General features: G+C 44.0%; 2 protein-coding genes across 9 annotated transcripts in view; both read left to right on the top strand.

The window, feature by feature from the left end:
* Positions 1 to 17,862, top strand: part of LOC116712157 (clavesin-1-like) — a 30,761-nt gene extending 12,899 nt beyond the window's left edge. Inside the window, exons 1-8 of one of the 2 annotated variants that reach the window (XM_032552050.1) lie at positions 9,263 to 9,570; positions 10,443 to 10,931; positions 12,046 to 12,216; positions 12,834 to 12,952; positions 13,809 to 13,983; positions 14,076 to 14,186; positions 14,702 to 14,925; positions 16,116 to 17,862. In XM_032552050.1, the coding sequence (XP_032407941.1) occupies positions 10,830 to 10,931; positions 12,046 to 12,216; positions 12,834 to 12,952; positions 13,809 to 13,983; positions 14,076 to 14,186; positions 14,702 to 14,925; positions 16,116 to 16,194 (981 nt within the window). In that variant the 5' untranslated portion in view covers positions 9,263 to 9,570; positions 10,443 to 10,829 and the 3' untranslated portion in view covers positions 16,195 to 17,862. Of the gene's footprint in view, positions 1 to 9,262; positions 9,571 to 10,442; positions 10,932 to 12,045; positions 12,217 to 12,833; positions 12,953 to 13,808; positions 13,984 to 14,075; positions 14,187 to 14,701; positions 14,926 to 16,115 lie in introns of those variants that run through there. The other variant, XM_032552051.1, reaches the window with a different exon arrangement.
* Positions 1 to 17,891, top strand: part of LOC116712074 (NACHT, LRR and PYD domains-containing protein 3-like) — a 1,065,068-nt gene that overhangs the window by 368,291 nt on the left and 678,886 nt on the right. The gene's annotated exons all lie outside the window — the stretch shown is intronic.

Raw genomic sequence — 17,891 nt, 5'->3', positions numbered from 1 at the left:
GGTTGAAGTCTAAAAAAAATAAGACATTTTTTTGTATGTTTCCTATGAAATAAAGGCTGAATACATTTATAACCGTATAGTATAGTCAAAGTCACATTTATTACAGCGTTTAGCTCAAACAGCTAGCCTGTCAGTGTTTATTCTGCTGAACCAATCAGCCAAAATCACCAGGTTCACCATTATGGGATGGTTTATATAGAAGCAAATTCATGAGTCAGACTGGCCAAGTCAAAGTCCAGATCTAAATCCTACTGAGAGTGTCATATAAATCAGAAAAAAACCCTTAAAACATCTTTAAATTTTTTTCCAGCTGCAGGTTGAGAATAAAGCCGTTTTTATCAAACATGAAGGATTTATTATCACCAGGGTTTGTAGCGGCAGCTAGCGGCGGCTAGCAGCTGCTGCTAATAATAACACTGATGCTAGTCCCAGAACACGGTGCCCAGTTTATGATGTCTGAGCTGCAGAATATGATGAGTTCTGCAGGTTCTGGTTCTGGCTTTTATTCAGGCTGTAGGACTCTGGGCCGTCGTCCAGCTACGTGTGACTGCAGAAGTGAATCCCATTTCTAATTTGTTTTCCTTCCAGAACGTTTTCTTCAGGTGGAAAATGTTCCGATGGATCCTTTCAATCTGTTATTGGAGGTTTTTGTTGGATGTGAAGCGTCTTTCTTCCTCCTGGAGGGTCTAACGACGCCATAAAGCATTTTATCTGCAACGCGACCTTGACCAGAATATGAACTGATGCCAGCTCTTATACGCGTGTGTGTGTGCGTGTGCGTGTGTGTGGGTGTGTGTGTGTGTGTGTGTGTGTGTGTGTGTTAATAACCTCAGCCAACACAATCAGTCCGGACTGTAGCTGAGACAATAGAGCCCGTTAATACAGAAATGAGGATGCGCGCTCGCTCTGTGTTGACTTGTTTTTGTCTCCATGTTTTGACCTTTCTGGGATAAATGACTCTCTGGGTTGCCATGGAGACGCACGGTGTCCCAATGGGACCAAACTTTTTTTTTTTTAACCGACAGTCAGTTTAGCTGATAATCCAGGAGTTTGAGATTCTGATAACAAAGTCTGAAAGCATCCAGTACGGGGGTCCATAAGGACCAAAACATGAGGCTGATGGGAAGGTTCTGGTACCGAACAGGTACCAGTACGGCCGTTATGATGTCATAACCTGCTTCAAACCATTAGCATCAAGCTAAATATTTTGTTAGCAAGCTAAATGTTTAACTTGATGACTAAATATCTCGGTAGGAAGTTAAATACTTAGTTTATAAATTATGTATTTTGCTTCAAACTAAATATTTATTTTTATAGACGTTCACAAAATCCACCATTTTGTTTTTCGACAGTCCACCTCCGGTTATCAGCAAGTTAATTTGTATATTAGCTAAATAATTAGCTAGCTTGCTACCTATTTAATTTCAAACTAAATATTTAGCTCCGATCTAAATATTTTTTGATGCTACAACTAAATAATTATCGTGCTAAGTATTTAATTCGAAGCTAAATATTTAACTTGCTAACTAAATATTTAGCTCAAAGCTAAATCATTTCAAATAACATTTTTAGCTCGCTAACTACCTTGCTAACTATCTTATTTGAAGCTAAATATTTACCTTGCTAACTAAATATGTAGTTTGAAATGGTGACATCTTTAAATGAATGAAGAACACAAAGAAAATACGACTTTAAAATGAAACTACAGTTTGCTCTTTGTGAGGCTAAATCACCTACTTACTGCTAAACCTTTTCCTACTGACTTCTTCACCTGCAGATACATTTTCTCTGAGTTACTGAATGAAAACGTTGAGTTGTGTGAAGCTCTAGCTAGTCAGGAAGCTAACCACTGCTACGCTGTTAGCTTCGGGTCTGGAGATGTTTCTGTGTTGGAAAAACGCAGCTGATGTTCAGCGTCGCCTCTTTGTGTAACCATCTGTGTTTGGGTTGAATGTGGGTCAAAGGTCATCCACATGACCTGAAACTATCATCTTCATTAGTCGCTAGCTAATCGTGCTAGCTAATCCATCAGGCTAGCAGGAAGGTTTGATCAAACTCATAGAAAACCTTCAGTTTTACTCACATTTCTAATGGAAAACTCGAGGAAAATGAGAAAAATATTAAAATTTCTCTGATTTCTTCATATTCTGAGTTATCAGCCTTCCTGCAGTCGCCTCGTCTCTGAGGTGAGTCAGGACAGGTGAGGAGCAGCAGGACGGCCTTGATGCTAACGCGCAGAGAGCCGCACGCCGGCCTGCGCTGGTCTGCAGGGTGAAGTCACACAGGTCCGAGTGTTCACCGAGTTAATGAGTCAGGCCCGATCAGTCAGGCCCGCTGGGAGCAGAACCGACTGATCCGAGTGGCTGTGACGGGCCGGCCGCGCAGGACACACCGCTTCACAGCCAAAAACAGAGTGAGACAGGAAACCAGAGAGAGAGAGAGACAGGGAACCAGAGAGAGAAAGACAGGGAACCAGGAGAGAGGAGACAGGGAACAGAGAGAGAAAGACAGGGAACCAGAGAGAGAGAGAGACAGGGAACCAGAGAGGAGAAAGAGAGAGGAAACCAGAGAGAGAGAGAGACAGGGAACCAGAGAGAGAGAGGAAACCAGAGAGAGAGAGAGACAGGGAACCAGAGAGAGAGGAAACCAGAGAGAGAGAGAGACAGGGAACCAGAGAGAGAGAGAGACAGGAAACCAGAGAGAGAGAGAGACAGGGAACCAGAGAGAGAGAGACAGGGAACCAGAGAGAGAGAGAGACAGGGAACCAGAGAGAGAAAGACAGGGAACCAGAGAGAGAGAGACAGGGAACCAGAGAGAGAGAGGAAACCAGAGAGAGAGAGACAGGGAACCAGAGAGAGAAAGAGACAGGGAACCAGAGAGAGAGAGGAAACCAGAGAGAGAGAGACAGGGAACCAGAGAGAGAGAGAGAGAGACAGGGAACCAGAGAGAGAGAGAGACAGGGAACCAGAGAGAGAGAGACAGGGAACCAGAGAGAGAGAGAGACAGGAAACCAGAGAGAGAGAGACAGGAAACCAGAGAGAGAGAGAGACAGGGAACCAGAGAGAGAGAGAGACAGGGAACCAGAGAGAGAGAGAGACAGGGAACCAGAGAGAGAGAGACAGGGAACCAGAGAGAGAGAGAGACAGGGAACCAGAGAGAGAGAGACAGGGAACCAGAGAGAGAGAGACAGGGAACCAGAGAGAGAGAGACAGGGAACCAGAGAGAGAGAGACAGGGAACCAGAGAGAGAGAGAGACGGGAACCAGAGAGAGAGAGACAGGGAACCAGAGAGAGAGAGAGACAGGGAACCAGAGAGAGAGAGACAGGGAACCAGAGAGAGAGAGAGACAGGGAACCAGAGAGAGAGAGAAAGGAAACCAGAGAGAGAGAGACAGGAAGCCAGAGAGAGAGACAGGGAGACCGAGAGAGAGAGACAGGGAACCAGAGAGAGAGAGACAGGGAACCAGAGAGAGAGAGAGACAGGAACCAGAGAGAGAGAGACAGGAACCAGAGAGAGAGAGAGACAGGGAACCAGAGAGAGAGACAGGGAACCAGAGAGAGAGAGACAGGAACCAGAGAGAGAGAGAGACAGGGAACCAGAGAGAGAGAAAGGAACCAGAGAGAGAGACAGGAGCCAGAGAGAGACGGAACCAGAGAGAGAGAGACAGGGAACCAGAGAGAGAGAGAGACAGGGAACCAGAGAGAGAGAGAGACAGGAAACCAGAGAGAGAGAGACAGGAAACCAGAGAGAGAGAGAGACAGGGAACCAGAGAGAGAGAGAGACAGGGAACCAGAGAGAGAGAGACAGGAAACCAGAGAGAGAGAGAGACGGGAACCAGAGAGAGAGAGACAGGGAACCAGAGAGAGAGAGAGACAGGGAACCAGAGAGAGAGAGACGGAACCAGAGAGAGAGAGAGAGACGGGAACCAGAGAGTGAGAGACAGGGAACCAGAGAGAGAGAGACAGGGAACCAGGAGAGAATGAGAGACGGGAACCAGAGAGAGAGAGACAGGAACCAGAGATGAGAGACGGGAACCAGAGAGAGAGAGACAGGGAACCAGAGAGAGAGAGAGACAGGGAACCAGAGAGTGAGAGACAGGGAACCAGAGAGTGAGAGACAGGGAACCAGAGAGAGAGAGACAGGGAACCAGAGAGAGAGAGAGACAGGGAACCAGAGAGAGAGACAGGGAACCAGAGAGAGAGAGACAGGGAACCAGAGAGAGAGAAGGAACCAGAGAGGAGAGACGAACCAGAGAGAGAGACAGGGAACCAGAGAGAGAGAGACAGGGAACCAGAGAGAGAGAGACAGGGAACCAGAGAGAGAGAGACAGGGAACCAGAGAGAGAGAGAGACAGGGAACCAGAGAGAGAGAGAAAGGAACCAGAGAGAGAGAGACGGAAGAGAGAGAGAGACAGGGAACCAGAGAGAGAGAGACAGGGAACCAGAGAGAGGAGACAGGGAACCAGAGAGAGAGAGACAGGGAACCAGAGAGAGGAGAGACAGGGAACCAACAACCTGGTTTGTTTATTCAGTAAAGTCAGGATGTGGTCGTGTAACTCAGTGTTTCCATCCTGGTCCTCCAGACTTGCTGCCCTGCATGTTTTAGGTGTTTCCTTGCTTCAGTCCAGCTGATCTGAGTTGATGACTGATTAACACATTAAAGCAGTGAAACTCTAAAACATGTAGGACAGTGGGCCTTGAGGACCAGGCATGGGAAACACTGGTCTAACTGTGTTGAGACGTTTCATCCATAAATCATCTTCAGCTCCCATCGGCTCAGTTTGTTCCACAGAAGGAAAATCCAGAGAAATGAAGCGTTTATCTAACGAGACCTGATTCCTCGTCCCATAATGAGATGATTGAGAGAAACCTGGAGGTGATTTCTGAGATAAAAACCTGCAGCAGATCCATCCACAGTCCTGACGCGCCTTTTCAAACAACTTACATTTATGTTAGATAAAAAAATTTAATAATTAAACAATGTTTTCTTTTTTACCTTGTGCCACTAATCGCCTGCAACTTTTACTCAGAAACAAACTTAGCAGTAAGTAAAATGGGACGAATCCATTCAACAGTCTTCAGTGCTGCTGGGGAGGCCGGTGACGCCGCAGCGGTTCTGCAGAACATTACATCACCAGATGTGGGGGAATCTCGTCCTGCATCGCCATGGCGACGCCCCGGTCCCATCAGTCCTCTGGCAGCCGGGCTTGGCGTCCTGCCTGGATCCACTGAATAATGTCCGTCGGGTCGGCGCTGTGACCGAACGCGCTTTCTCTCTCAGACTAATTGAATTAAAGGTGCTGCGCTTTCCCACTGAAACACGGCACCTCGAATGCACCCGTAGTCCATACATGTCCTGCTGGGTCCCATCAGGGTCCATCAGGGTCCCATCAGCTCAGTCTAAAACTGATCGATTTGTCTTGTTGAGTCAACATTTATTGAGATCATTTCTGATGATCCTGATGATCTGATTGGTCAGACTGAAGCACCAGCCAGTGGGACGTTTTCAGTGAGTCAGGGAAGCAGCAGCGCCCCCTAACTGCAGCCCAGAACATCCAGGAAGTTCCTGGTTCTGGAGGAGGAACGGGTCTAGATGAACCAAGTGCAGAAGAACATTCAGAGCTGAAGAGACTCGATACGGGCGGTCCAGCAGAACTTCCCTTCCCGTCTGCAAGTTACACTGTAAAAACTAAAATTATTTAGCCTCTCATAGGAGAAAAAAAGGCAGTTCATTTTTCAAAGTCATATTATTCAATTTACTTATTAAATCTTTATCTAACAAGCCAGATAGTTAGTTTGTTAGATAATTAGTTACGTATAAAGAAGTGGACTACCAAAATAAAAGCCATTACTTCTGGGGAACGTGACCCACAGCATGCTGCCCACGCCGTGTCCTCACTGCGGGTTTGATGCTCTTTTTCAGTCGGTTTTTGGTTTCATGATTTCTAAATGTGAACCAGAGGAATCATCACAGAAATGGATTAAGAATTTACAATTTGAGGCTCAATAATCATAAAAACCTCAATTTCATAAATCTAAAATATTCCTGAAGGTTTTTTAGCCTCTCTGGTGTTTTCGTTGCAGAATTTGGAGTAAATGTTTGGAAATTGAATCTGCAGTCGATAAAAGGATCAGTTTGTTCCAGAGGTTAAAATCACACGACGTGATGAGAGGAAACAGAGAGGAGGAAACGCTGCGCGGTTCGCTAAAGAACCCGATGGAGGCTGCATGAGAGGAAGAGCACACACACACACACACACACACCCACACACACCACACACACAGAGGAGCAGTGCCTGGAAACACAGTAGTAAACATGCTGCATTCAACACTAAGAACGTTTTCATGGGAATCTTTTTACCGGATTCTGCTGTTGCTCCTGAATCTCCCTTTGTGGGAAAATAAAGGCTGTTCTACTTTATTTTTTATTCTTGAGGGTGAAAACATTCATTTGGATCTCTGGTTCCTCAGACTGACTTTAGTTTGGTTTAGTTTTAATTTTCCTTTAGCTTCCAACAGCAGCAGGATTTTCCTCCCAGTTATCAGAAAGTCCTGATTTAAGTTCTGATGTTTATAATTGGAGACATTAATGTTAATGTTTAACAGAAAAAATAAAATGGAGACATGGAGAGTTTAACATTTCTTGGTGTGTCTGAGGTATAAACTAGAAGAGTGCTATAATTAGTCTATTAACATTTTAAATCCTGCTTCGTCCGCCATTGTTCAGATAACTAAAATCTTCATTTTGACCTGCAATGCATCTTGGGAAAGTTTGGGCTGGGGAATATGCATCACAGTGACTTAATAAACATTAAAATGTGACCTCTGGATGTTTCTGCCCCTGAATTTGAACCCAAACCCAAATGAGCTGAAAATCCAAGATGGCCGACGCGTGAGGCCTAGCTGAAGGAACAACCGCTTTGGTTCCTCGGAAATCCGTCTCATGTTTTCACTATTCGATCTATTAGTGAAAACGCCTCGTCAGTGTATAGAATATGAAATGTAAAGAGATAAATAAGAATATTGGAGCTGATGTTATTTAGACAAATTAAAACGGTGATGTATCAAAGGTCCTCTACGAGAACAAATTTTGTGATATCTAAAAAGGGTTTAAAATTAATTATCACGTTTTTACTTTAAACTGAATAAAAAATGCTTCTCTTGATTTGTTTTTCTGACCTTTATTGGTCGTCCTAATTAAGCCTCACATTATTTAGGTTAGTTTATGCATAAATTAGTCATTTTTATCCGTTCGGTTTGGTTCTCAGCACTGAGCTGCTGTGTTTGACTGATGGAAACACCCAGTTATTAAATGTTATGCCCCTGTCCAGCAAACATGGCCGACATTAGAGAAACATCTAATTTAGAAAATAATTTCTCATTTTCACACGAATAAAGATGATTTATTTAGATTTTAAATGAAACAAACTATGTCAAAAGGTCTCGGTTTCAGCTACCAGCTAAAAGACGCAGCTAAACTGTTTAAAATCAAATAAAACTAAAAACAGACGCGATAAAATGTTAAAACCTGACCTGAGCAACATGTCTGCTCACCTTCTGCGTTGTGCTGCGACTCCTGATTGGTCCATGCTTCAGATCTCGATCCGCTGATTGGTTCTTTTACGGGACGGGATGATACTTAGCTCTGGAGCTAACTGCGATTGAACTTCGACAAAGAAACGCCGGAAAAGACACGAAAACTGACCGGAAGCCGAAGTGACGCAAACAGAAAGTCGCAGTTTGAACTTCAGTGAATCTGAATAATGTGAAATGATTCAGTAGCAACAAGTTCTGGAAGGTTTTACAGGCGATCTGAGGTGGAAATAAGAGAGAAGCCGCAGATAACAGGGTGAACCTTAGACAGGAGGAAGTACGTCACATCTTAATCTACATACAACACGCCTTCAGAATAAAAGACAGTTTGTCCAAGATGGCTTTCATTTTGGTTAAAAACTATGGAAACTAACCGAAAAATGCTAGAAACAACTGCCAACAATATATTTTTATTTTAATTTAAAAGAACCAGACTGATATTTTATGGTTGAGAATCATTTCAGTGAAATCTGTTGAACTTCGATTTATATTCAAATTTGGATGGATTCAATGTTTTTAAAATCCAAATAAAGCCTAATTCGAATTTAGTTTAATTAAAAACAGCCCAAATTATTATTGTATTTAAATTTACCTTATTTAATCTAGTCAGTCCTATAAATAAAATCGAAATAAAATGGAAAAATAAAAACATCAAAATATTATTTATTACCATACATGATCAACTATAGAGTATAAATCAACATCTTCAATTGAAAGAATTTACATAATTTTACATATTTTAATACTAAATATTAGCAGATAAAGGTTACTACACAAAGCAGACAAAGAGAAGTGAAATATTAAAAATTTTATCTTTTCACAAAAGAAAAAGAGAACATTTTGGATTCACTATAAACTCATATAACCCCACCATCACAGGCAAATGCAGGAAAATTGTAAATAAATAATAAATAATAAAAATTTGACCGCCATCACAATGAAAAGATGCGCGTTCCCGCCGGCGCGCGCTCCAGTCTGTCCGGGGTGAGCTGTGAACGCGCATCATCAAAGCTGCCACCAGCAGGCGCGTGCAGGTGGATAAAGACGACAGGAAACATCACGGAAACCCGGGAGGTTGGTTGTCAAAATAAAGCAAAAAAAGAGAATTAAAAGGCAACTTAAGTCCTGAGAATCTGATAAAAACATCAACTATTTGATATTTTACAAATTACGTAATCAGACAGACCAAAACATAAAGTTATGTGGAAGTTATGTGGATTTTAAGGACCAAAATGGGGAAAAAATTATATAAATATGTGAGTTACAAAATAATAAAATAAATAAAAAATGCAAATGAATTTATGTGAATGTAAGAAACAGAAACTGCAGGTGTGTTTGGTAAATTTTTGTTCTCAATTCAGTGAAGTTTCTCACAGAGAGGATACAGAAATTTAACTCAAGTAAAAATAACAATTCATAGAAAAATCACTGAAGTACAAGAAAAACGTAGAGCGTAGTAAAAATACTGTTACTGAAGTAACTGTAACTAGTTACATATTAACTCTTGTAATATGTTTGTGTTCATCTGTTTTATTATATTTTGAATCCTGAAAATGTAACTGAACTTTTACAGCTTTTATTTTTTAAGTCCTAACCGGAAGCTGTCCTGGTTATTGAGGCTGTCTGGACGGAACCGAAGCATCCTGACGTCTTTTCTGAGCACAAAGTGAGATCGCGCCTCCTCCTCCTCCTCCTCTTCCTCCTCCTCCTCTTCCTCCTCCTCTTCGAGCCACTCGGACTCACAAGGACGAGCTTCCTCTCGGACTCGTTCAGGATTTATTCATTTTTATTTCGGATCTAATTTCTCCTTTTTGCTTTATTTTTATTTAATGCGGGATAAATCTGTGCTATCCGCGGGATGCAGCCCTCCTCCTGCTGCTGCTCCTCTTCCTCCTCCTCCATCATCATCATCATCAGCAGCATCAGCACCAGAGGGCCGATGGGCCGAGCAGGACGGCCGGGATTCAACCACCGAGCAGGTCTCTGTTCCTCCTCCTCCTGCAGGAGGTTCATGGAGGAGCAGCAGGAGCTCCAGCTGCTCCTCCATGAACCTCCGTCCATGTTGATGGTTTTTGTCCCTCAGTGGGAACCGGGAACATCTGACCCGGTTCCTGATGGAGGCAGATGGGGATCAGCTGCGGAGGGTGGGGTCAGTGGGGGGTCATCTGTCTGGACTGACCCTGAATAAACGGATCACTGGAAATAAAAGCAGCACCTTTTCAGCCCAAATGTCTAATTATTTGAATTTGTTTTAGCTCTGAGTCCATTCTCATCTTCTGTTCATATCTGTTTGTGTTTTATTAGAAAACTAATTTTTTCCCACATTTATGGCTGTAATTTTAAGCATGGGGACGTAAAGGAGCTGCCATGTCCAGAGCAGCCACAAGGGGGCAGACCTGGATGGAGTCACAGCAGAGTCACGTTAGCCGTGTTTCCATAGAAACTTTAATGAAATTCAAAATAACTTCCTTAATTTCACAAAATGGTTTTTAACTCTGGAGACCATTTTTGAAAAATTAGTAGCTAATATGGAGATGAAAGCAGATCTGTGAGTCTGTGCCTTACCAGAGGAACCAAACTCTCTGCTACTTCCTGTTTACCACCAACAGGTTCAAACCAGCAGATGGAAACCTGCCTAACTCGCATTTTCAGTTTTTCTTCTTTTTTTTTTTTGAAACATTTAAACATTTTCTCCACAGTTGGATGAAAACATGGCTGCTGCGGGTTTGGATCTGATGATCCTTCTTCTGCTTCCTGGAGGCTGAACGATTAATCAGTTATGGACATCAGAAAAACCAAAATAAAAGCAGAACTTCCTGTAGACTCACAGCTGGCTGTTTGTGTCCTGCAGGCTGCACCGAGGCTCCCTCCCTTTAACCTCCAGATGTTCCCAGATGTTTGCTGATCCGAGCGGACCGAACCTGGAGCGGCCATGATGGGAAGCAGCCGGAGGAGGAGGGCCTTTCAGGAAGTCATGGGATGTGAATCTACAGCATCGTCTGCAGACCCGGACCGTTCTGAGATTTAGATGATCCAACATGTCTGACGGGTTTTAACTACAAACTGACGTTTCCGAGCCGACAGCCGAGATGATTGTCGGTCCAAACATCCTGATTGTTTTCTTCTCCTTCTGATTGTCTGATTGTTTGAGATCAAGCAGCAGCAACGATTGTCTCTCATCTTCAGGCCTGAGTGGAAAATAAAAACTGTGACTGGATTAGATTTATTCTGGATTAAGATGATAAACCACGTGCCTCCCGGACTGAGCTCGGACACCACGGAGAAGGCCCGGATGGAGCTGAACGAAAACCCGGACACTCTGCACCAGGACATCAAGCAGGTACCGCCGGACCGAACCGCTCAGAAAACGGTCCAGATGATGGAGAGAAACAAACACAGCATTTATTTAAAACAATTCAAATGACATCGGCTTATATTTAAACAAGATCAGGTTGAGCAGGAAATTCTGTAACTATGGCGCTGATCGCAAATGACGTCACTGTTGCCCGGATGTTCGGACAACCTGAGCGGGACGTCTGGAGAGCAAAACGTCTGGAGAGCAAAACGTCTGGAGAGCAAAACGTCTGGAGCTGCGTTTCAATATTTATAGATCCAGAAGCTCCGCGCAGAGAAACTGGATGATATTAGAAATGCAGAGAACAGAAAAGGAGCAGAAAGAAGGCAAAGTTTTCTCAAAGGCAGCTAGTTTGGTAGCTAACGCCGCTAGCACTAAGGCTAAGCTATCCGGAGCTACCTGGTCAGGTTCCCGCTCGGTAAAATATTGATTCATTAATGGTTTGCGCTTCATTTTCTGATTAAATATCAATTCAGAAAATTCAGAATCGATCAGATTTCAGTCACTATCAGCTCGGTGTCATAAAACAGTTCTGCATCTTAAGTTTATTTGAAACAACCATTAGTGTGAATTAAATTATATTAATAACCCAAATCAGCCGATTACAAACCAAAACGCAGCTAACCGGGATTTTCTGTCCGGAACTAAAATGGCGGCAGCGCCTTTTGTAGCAGTTTGACGTCATTGCTATGCTATTAGGTTAGCTTAGCTGCCTGTTTTTTTCCTAAATAAAACATATAAAAAATTATAATATAAATATTTTTTTATATATCTTTGATCATTTTGAATTGATTCAGGATTCCCAGGAGAAATGGAAATTGAGATTCTCTATAATATCGATTTCTTCTTACCAAGGGGAACTCAGTAGAGGAACCGGACTGGGAACGCTGGAGCACCACTGGTTTTACTGGAGAGAAGGATGTCCTGTCTGTCACCCTAAAAACCCAGAATATAAACCGAATCCAGGAAATCTCAGACCAGAAAGCAGAAACATTTTGTTTCCCAAATCGTTTCGTCTCTTTAAGAGGAAAAAGTTCCTCAGGTTTTCTGGCCCGTTGAATGAAGTTCCTCTGCTCTGCGGTCGGTTCTGTTTCCGTAGGTACGGGACATGATCGTGACGCGGCCGGACATCGGCTTCCTGCGAACAGACGACGAGTTCATCCTGCGCTTCCTCAGAGCCAGGAAGTTCGACCATGTGGAGACGTTCCGCCTGCTGGCCCAGTACTTCCAGTTCCGCCAGCAGAACCTGGACATGTTCCAGAGCTTCAAGGTCTGGGCTTTTATTCTGAAGGGACCATTTCAGGAGCGTTTCCACTGAAGCTCATGACCTCCAGAACAGATAAAACAATAAAACCTGCAGGACTGGAATTATTTCAACATTCCTGAAAACATTTTCTGCTGTTTTAACATTTAATCATTTTAAAATTCAACCCTGATCAACTGAATTTGGGCTTTTTTGGTCCAAAAATAAAAATTTAATGTGAAAGTAAAAACTGATTTCTGCCAAATAATGACAATAAAATAAGTGATTGTATAAATTCACCCCTTCATCAGTTCTTTGGCCTGATGATTCCAAAATGGCGTCTTCTGGTTTGACAAGACGCCTGGTTTATTTTTCAGAAGAACGAGCCGAAGCTACACAGAAATGGACTTTATTTTGTAGGAATCAGTTTTCACTTTGACATTAATGTTGTTTTGCATCAAAAAGGTAAAATGTTGTTGATCCATTTCGATCTGTAGAACTTCTTCAGCTTCATAGAACATAACCTTTGGCAGTGGAGGGTGTCGATAACTGATTGATTGATTGATTGATTGATTGATTGATTGATTGATTGAGTATTTGTGCAGCCGTTGGTCTGTAGTTTGACTCCGCCGTGTCTCCATCAGGTGGACGACCCCAGCATCAAGCGGGCCCTGATGGACGGGTTCCCCGGCGTGTTGGAGGCTCCGGACCAACATGGCAGGAAGATCCTCATCCTGTTCGCTTCCAACTGGGACCAGAGCCGGTAAACACACAGAAACATCCGAGAAGGACGGAGAAACTGGTGAAATCCAGAAGGTTCTGAGTATCTCACCGGGTCAGAACCATCTTTACACTCTAACCTGAACATTCTGGAGGAAAATCTGGAAAAATCCTCAAAATTAAACTGTAACCTGAATCGTTCAGACGGATTTTCAGAGATTATTTCCAATAAAAGCTGTTTGAGGAATAACTGATGAAACCACCGTCAATCTGCCTGTCCAGAACCAGAACCAGAACCAGAGAGTTCTGAACGTCTCAGCAGTGGTGGCCATTGCTAATTTAAAAGTTAGCTGCGCTAACAATAAATATTAATTCTGCTAACACTAAATCGCTAAAATAACATGATATTTACTGTTAGCTAATGCTAAGTTGCTATGCCAACGTAGTAATTAGTAGAAGCTAAATTTCAGCCATATTGACGCCAACCATGTGTTACATCGCCCTCTACAGGCCACAATTGATCTACAGTCAAAAACCAAAACTTAAACACTTCATGAATTTTATTCAACTACAAAACAACCAGATAAATTAGAGCTTTATAATTTATCAGGAAAATTAATTTAGGGGAAGCTAAATGTGCTGAACAGTTAGTGAGAGCGCTAAGCTAAGCTAAGCTCTTTCAGAACAAACCTTCAGAAATCCTGACAGCTGTGGATCAGAACCGGGTTCAGGCCCAGTGAGAGCGGCGCCGGTCTCTGGACAGAACCATCCGTCTTCTGCTGCCTGAAGCTTAATGACCGTAAGACAGGAAGCGGCTCGGCTCGCTCCACAGCTGTAGCTAACGCTCAGGGAGCGTTTACTGATCGATCGATCGGCTGATCGGCCCCTCCTCCCTGCAGGAACTCCTTCATCGACATCCTGCGGGCCATCCTGCTCTCCCTGGAGGTTCTGATAGAAAACCCGGAGCTGCAGATCAACGGCTTCACGCTCATCATCGACTGGAGCAACTTCTCCTTCAAGCAGGCGTCCAAACTGACGCCCAACATCCTGAAGCTGGCCATCGAGGGCCTGCAGGTAACCGGGTTCTGGTCCGACCGGGTTCTGATCCGACCGGTTCTGATCCGACCGGGTCCCCCTCCCTGAACTCTTCCGGTGTGTCTCCTCAGGACAGCTTCCCGGCCCGGTTCGGAGGGATCCACTTCGTGAACCAGCCCTGGTACATCCACGCCATGTACACCATCATCAAGCCCTTCCTCAAGGACAAGACCCGGAAAAGGGTGAAGGACCATCCTCCTCTTCCTCATCGTTTAAAGGGGCGGTATCATGTGTTAACTATGTTACCTTCAGTTGATGAAATGGGGCCTCCGTCTCTTTAAGAGGCTCCAGCTCTTTCTGAAGCTCCGCCTACAGGAAGTCATCCCAACATGGCTCCTCTATTAACCCTATAAACGTTTTACCAGCTGAGCAGCAGCTCCTATAACGAGCTCAGCAGCTCCACCAGCTGTTTGCTAATTGCTGCTGGCTAGTCTTAAGGAGCTGAGTGGAAAAACGGTGAGCAAGCGTTTAGGCACCCCTAATGGTTGCCATGGAGATTAAAGGATTTCTAAAACATGCGTGAAAGAATAAAAGCAACACTCCAGGAAAGTTTTGAAGAGGGAAAAACATTATAACTCGATTTTAAATGGTACCGCCCCTTTAAGAAACTGTCTCCAGTTCTCTGTCGTCTTTTATCCGTTTTCATCCCTCTATTCCAGACTCATTCTCATTCAGACTCTTTTCTCTCCTACCTCAGATCTTCCTCCATGGGAACAACCTGAACTCTCTCCACCAGCTCATCCAGCCCGACTGTTTGCCGTCCGAGTTCGGCGGGACGCTGCCGCCGTACGATATGGGGATGTGGGCGCGGACGCTGCTGGGACCCGACTACAACGACGAGACCGAGTACACGCTGACGTACGACGCGCTGCACGTCAGGGAGAGCTGCGGCGGCGGCGGAGAAAAGGACATGATGAAGAGGTGAGGAGCTGCTGCTGCGTCCGCCTTAAAGGGACAGGACACGCCTTAGTTTATTATTATTATTATTATTATTATTATTATTATACATTTATTTACGCTGTAGTGACTAGACCATACTCCACTGCTTCACAGTGTAAAATGTGTTATAGTTTTTACTCCGGCCTCCAGAGGGCGCTGTACTTATGGCAACCTAAAGAGGGCAGTGATGTCACACATTCCTGGACATTCTATTGGTTGGAGCTGTTGTTGCTAGGCGGATTTACAGACCTGCTTGTCAGGGGGGGTTGAGTCTTTTTTGAGTGTGACTTCAGTTTGGAGGAAAAGCTGTTAAAGTTTTGAGACTGAAAATTTTTGCCTTTAAACGAATCAGAACATTTGTCTGATTGGACCAGAACAACGGCGCTACAGGAAGAGAAACGTGTCGAATAATTCATGTCATTATGTTTTTAAAATGATAAAAAGTTAGCTGCGCTAAGCCTGAAGCACTAGCAATAAACATTAGCGCTAAGGATAAAAGCTAAAGCAACATGGTATTTAGCAGAGGCTAATGCTAACACGCTAACTTAAACATATGTTGACATCCACCAATAGTCAATAATACAACATGGATAACACAGTGTATCGCCCCCTACTGGGTCAAATTGGTTATTGGACATTTGTTAGCATGTTTACTCATTAAATGATTGTTTGGAACAAAACGTTTCTGTTTGAAAGTTGTTGCCTAATTGATCACAGCAGGTGGTGCTAAACGTTTCCAGATTTAGTTAAAACGCTAAAAATTAGCGTTTTAGCTATTAGCAGATTTGCAGATTTGCAGAAGTGAACAGTTAGTCGTACTTTTAACCTGAAAGGATTTAAATGAAGGGATTGTTCAGGTTAATAAAACTCTGTCATGTCCTGTTAGTCATTTCTGTCGTTGTTGCTGTAAATTTTATGAAACTGATTAATTAAAACCGACGGGTCCGAGAACATGACCCTGAGGTCCAAAAGATAATAGAAACAGCTCTGATGGTCAGGGATAACGCCACGCCTCACCTGTCCTGTCTCACCTGTCCTGTCCTGTCTCACCTGTCCTGTCCTGTCTCACCTGTCCTGTCCTGTCTCACCTGTCCTGCCTCACCTGTCCTGTCTCTCCTGTCCTGTCTCACCTGTCCTGTCTCTCCTGTCCTGTCTCACCTGTCCCGTTTCAGGTCTCAGTCGACGGTGGAAGCCGCGGCGCTGCGGCAGATGGACAGAGAGACGAGCACGCCGCTGCTGGCTCTGGACTGACCTGGAGCTCTGATTTAAACCGGACGGATTTAAACCGGTTTAAATCCAGAGGTCTGGATTTGGGTCGGTTCGCTGCCTGAACTTCTTCAGCACCAGAACTCCCATTAACCTGGAGTCTCCACCAACTGGTCTGAACTCATCAGTGTTTCTGTTGGGAATGTGGAACCTCAGGATGAGATCAGAGTTTAATTATCCGCAGGTTTCGCTCATCTGAACTCCACCGTTATCTATCCGTCCTCCCAGCGGCGCCAAACCCAGCCCGTCTGAGCCGTCAAACTCCTCCCAGATGATCCAGTTTCCCGCCACCAGCATCTGTCCAGCAGCACTGACCGACTGCTGCTGGACTGAATCACGTCTCAGTCTGGAAACAGTTCAAACGCAAAAACATGCAGCACAAAGTTTAATTCACATAACGGGGCGGCTAACGAAACAAAACCAGTTCAGGATAATTGGAGGCCCCGCCCACACATGAATGATGCCCCGCCCACACTGGTATCAGGCCACACCCACTGTGTGTCTCACCCACACTAGAACGATTTCAACATTTCCCCACTTCCACTTGAAAACAGTTTTAAGGAACAATAAATGCTTTTTAAATCAGGTTCCAGAGTGAAAGCTACAGAAAAAGCTACTTTTGTGAAAATGCTAACATATTAGCATTAACATGGGTAGAAAAATGACAACAACAATGGCGGATTATATGTTTGTGGTTGGAAAAAGTTCTGGAAAAGTTTTTCATTGCGCTTTGTTGTTTTCTTGCTTTTACCGCTCATGTAGAAGCTTTATGTGTTCTCCATGTTTAGCGCTGCCTACAGGTCTGGTGGAGTAAAGACTAGCGGTTTTTTCCGTTGTTTGTGTCTCAGTGTGGATGGAAGTGGTTTTGAAACCAACAACCTGATTTAAAAGAAGGAAACGTTCCTGTGTGGGCGGGGCCAAGCGCTGAGCGCTGTGGCAGGATCCCCGGATGACCGGACAGTAAGCTGGCTGAGGTGAACACTGAGCCCTGTGGTACACCACAAGAGTACAAACCGCATTTTCTAAAACTTTCAAGCTTTCAAATGCTGTGAAAAAGTGTTAAAGTATGAAACGTTATTTTTTAGCTCATATTTATTTTTTAAAGTGTAAATTCATGTCTTGAGAATCAGATAAATTTAAGGTTTTATCATTCTGCGGTTGCTACGTCATGTTTGTTTACAGAGTTCTCTGCTGCCACCAAGTGGCCACTGACTGAACTGCAGGCTTAAACATGGCGCCTCTTTGAATCTTCACTTTTTGTTTTTTACCGCTGTTGCATCAAACATGCCACGTTCCACTTGAAGCGAGCGTCACTATGGCAACACCGACACTGTAAAAGAATGATGTGCATGAAACTTTTATAAACGTCCGTGTTTCAGTCAGAGGGCGCCGAAGCGTCACGTCACTCAGAAAACAACGGTTTTCATTTAAAGATTGTATGTTATGTTGTATTACCGCACTGAATATAGAAGATGTTATTTTCACGCAGCAGAAACGACGCCGACGACTGAACATGGCGGAGTGACGTCAACAGGAAGTGGGAGGGTCGGTCTTCCTGTTTGCGGTGCTACTAAATGAGCGTCAGGGCTACACTCTACCTTCATGTAATGTATTTACTTTCAATGAATGTACAGAAGTAAAGATTTACACCAAGCTGCTTGTTCTCAGGCTTTTATTCTGAA

The sequence above is a fragment of the Xiphophorus hellerii genome, chromosome 21 (assembly GCF_003331165.1).
Source record: "Xiphophorus hellerii strain 12219 chromosome 21, Xiphophorus_hellerii-4.1, whole genome shotgun sequence".
NCBI lineage: Eukaryota > Metazoa > Chordata > Actinopteri > Cyprinodontiformes > Poeciliidae > Xiphophorus > Xiphophorus hellerii.
This window is presented reverse-complemented; position numbering and strand designations above follow the sequence as displayed.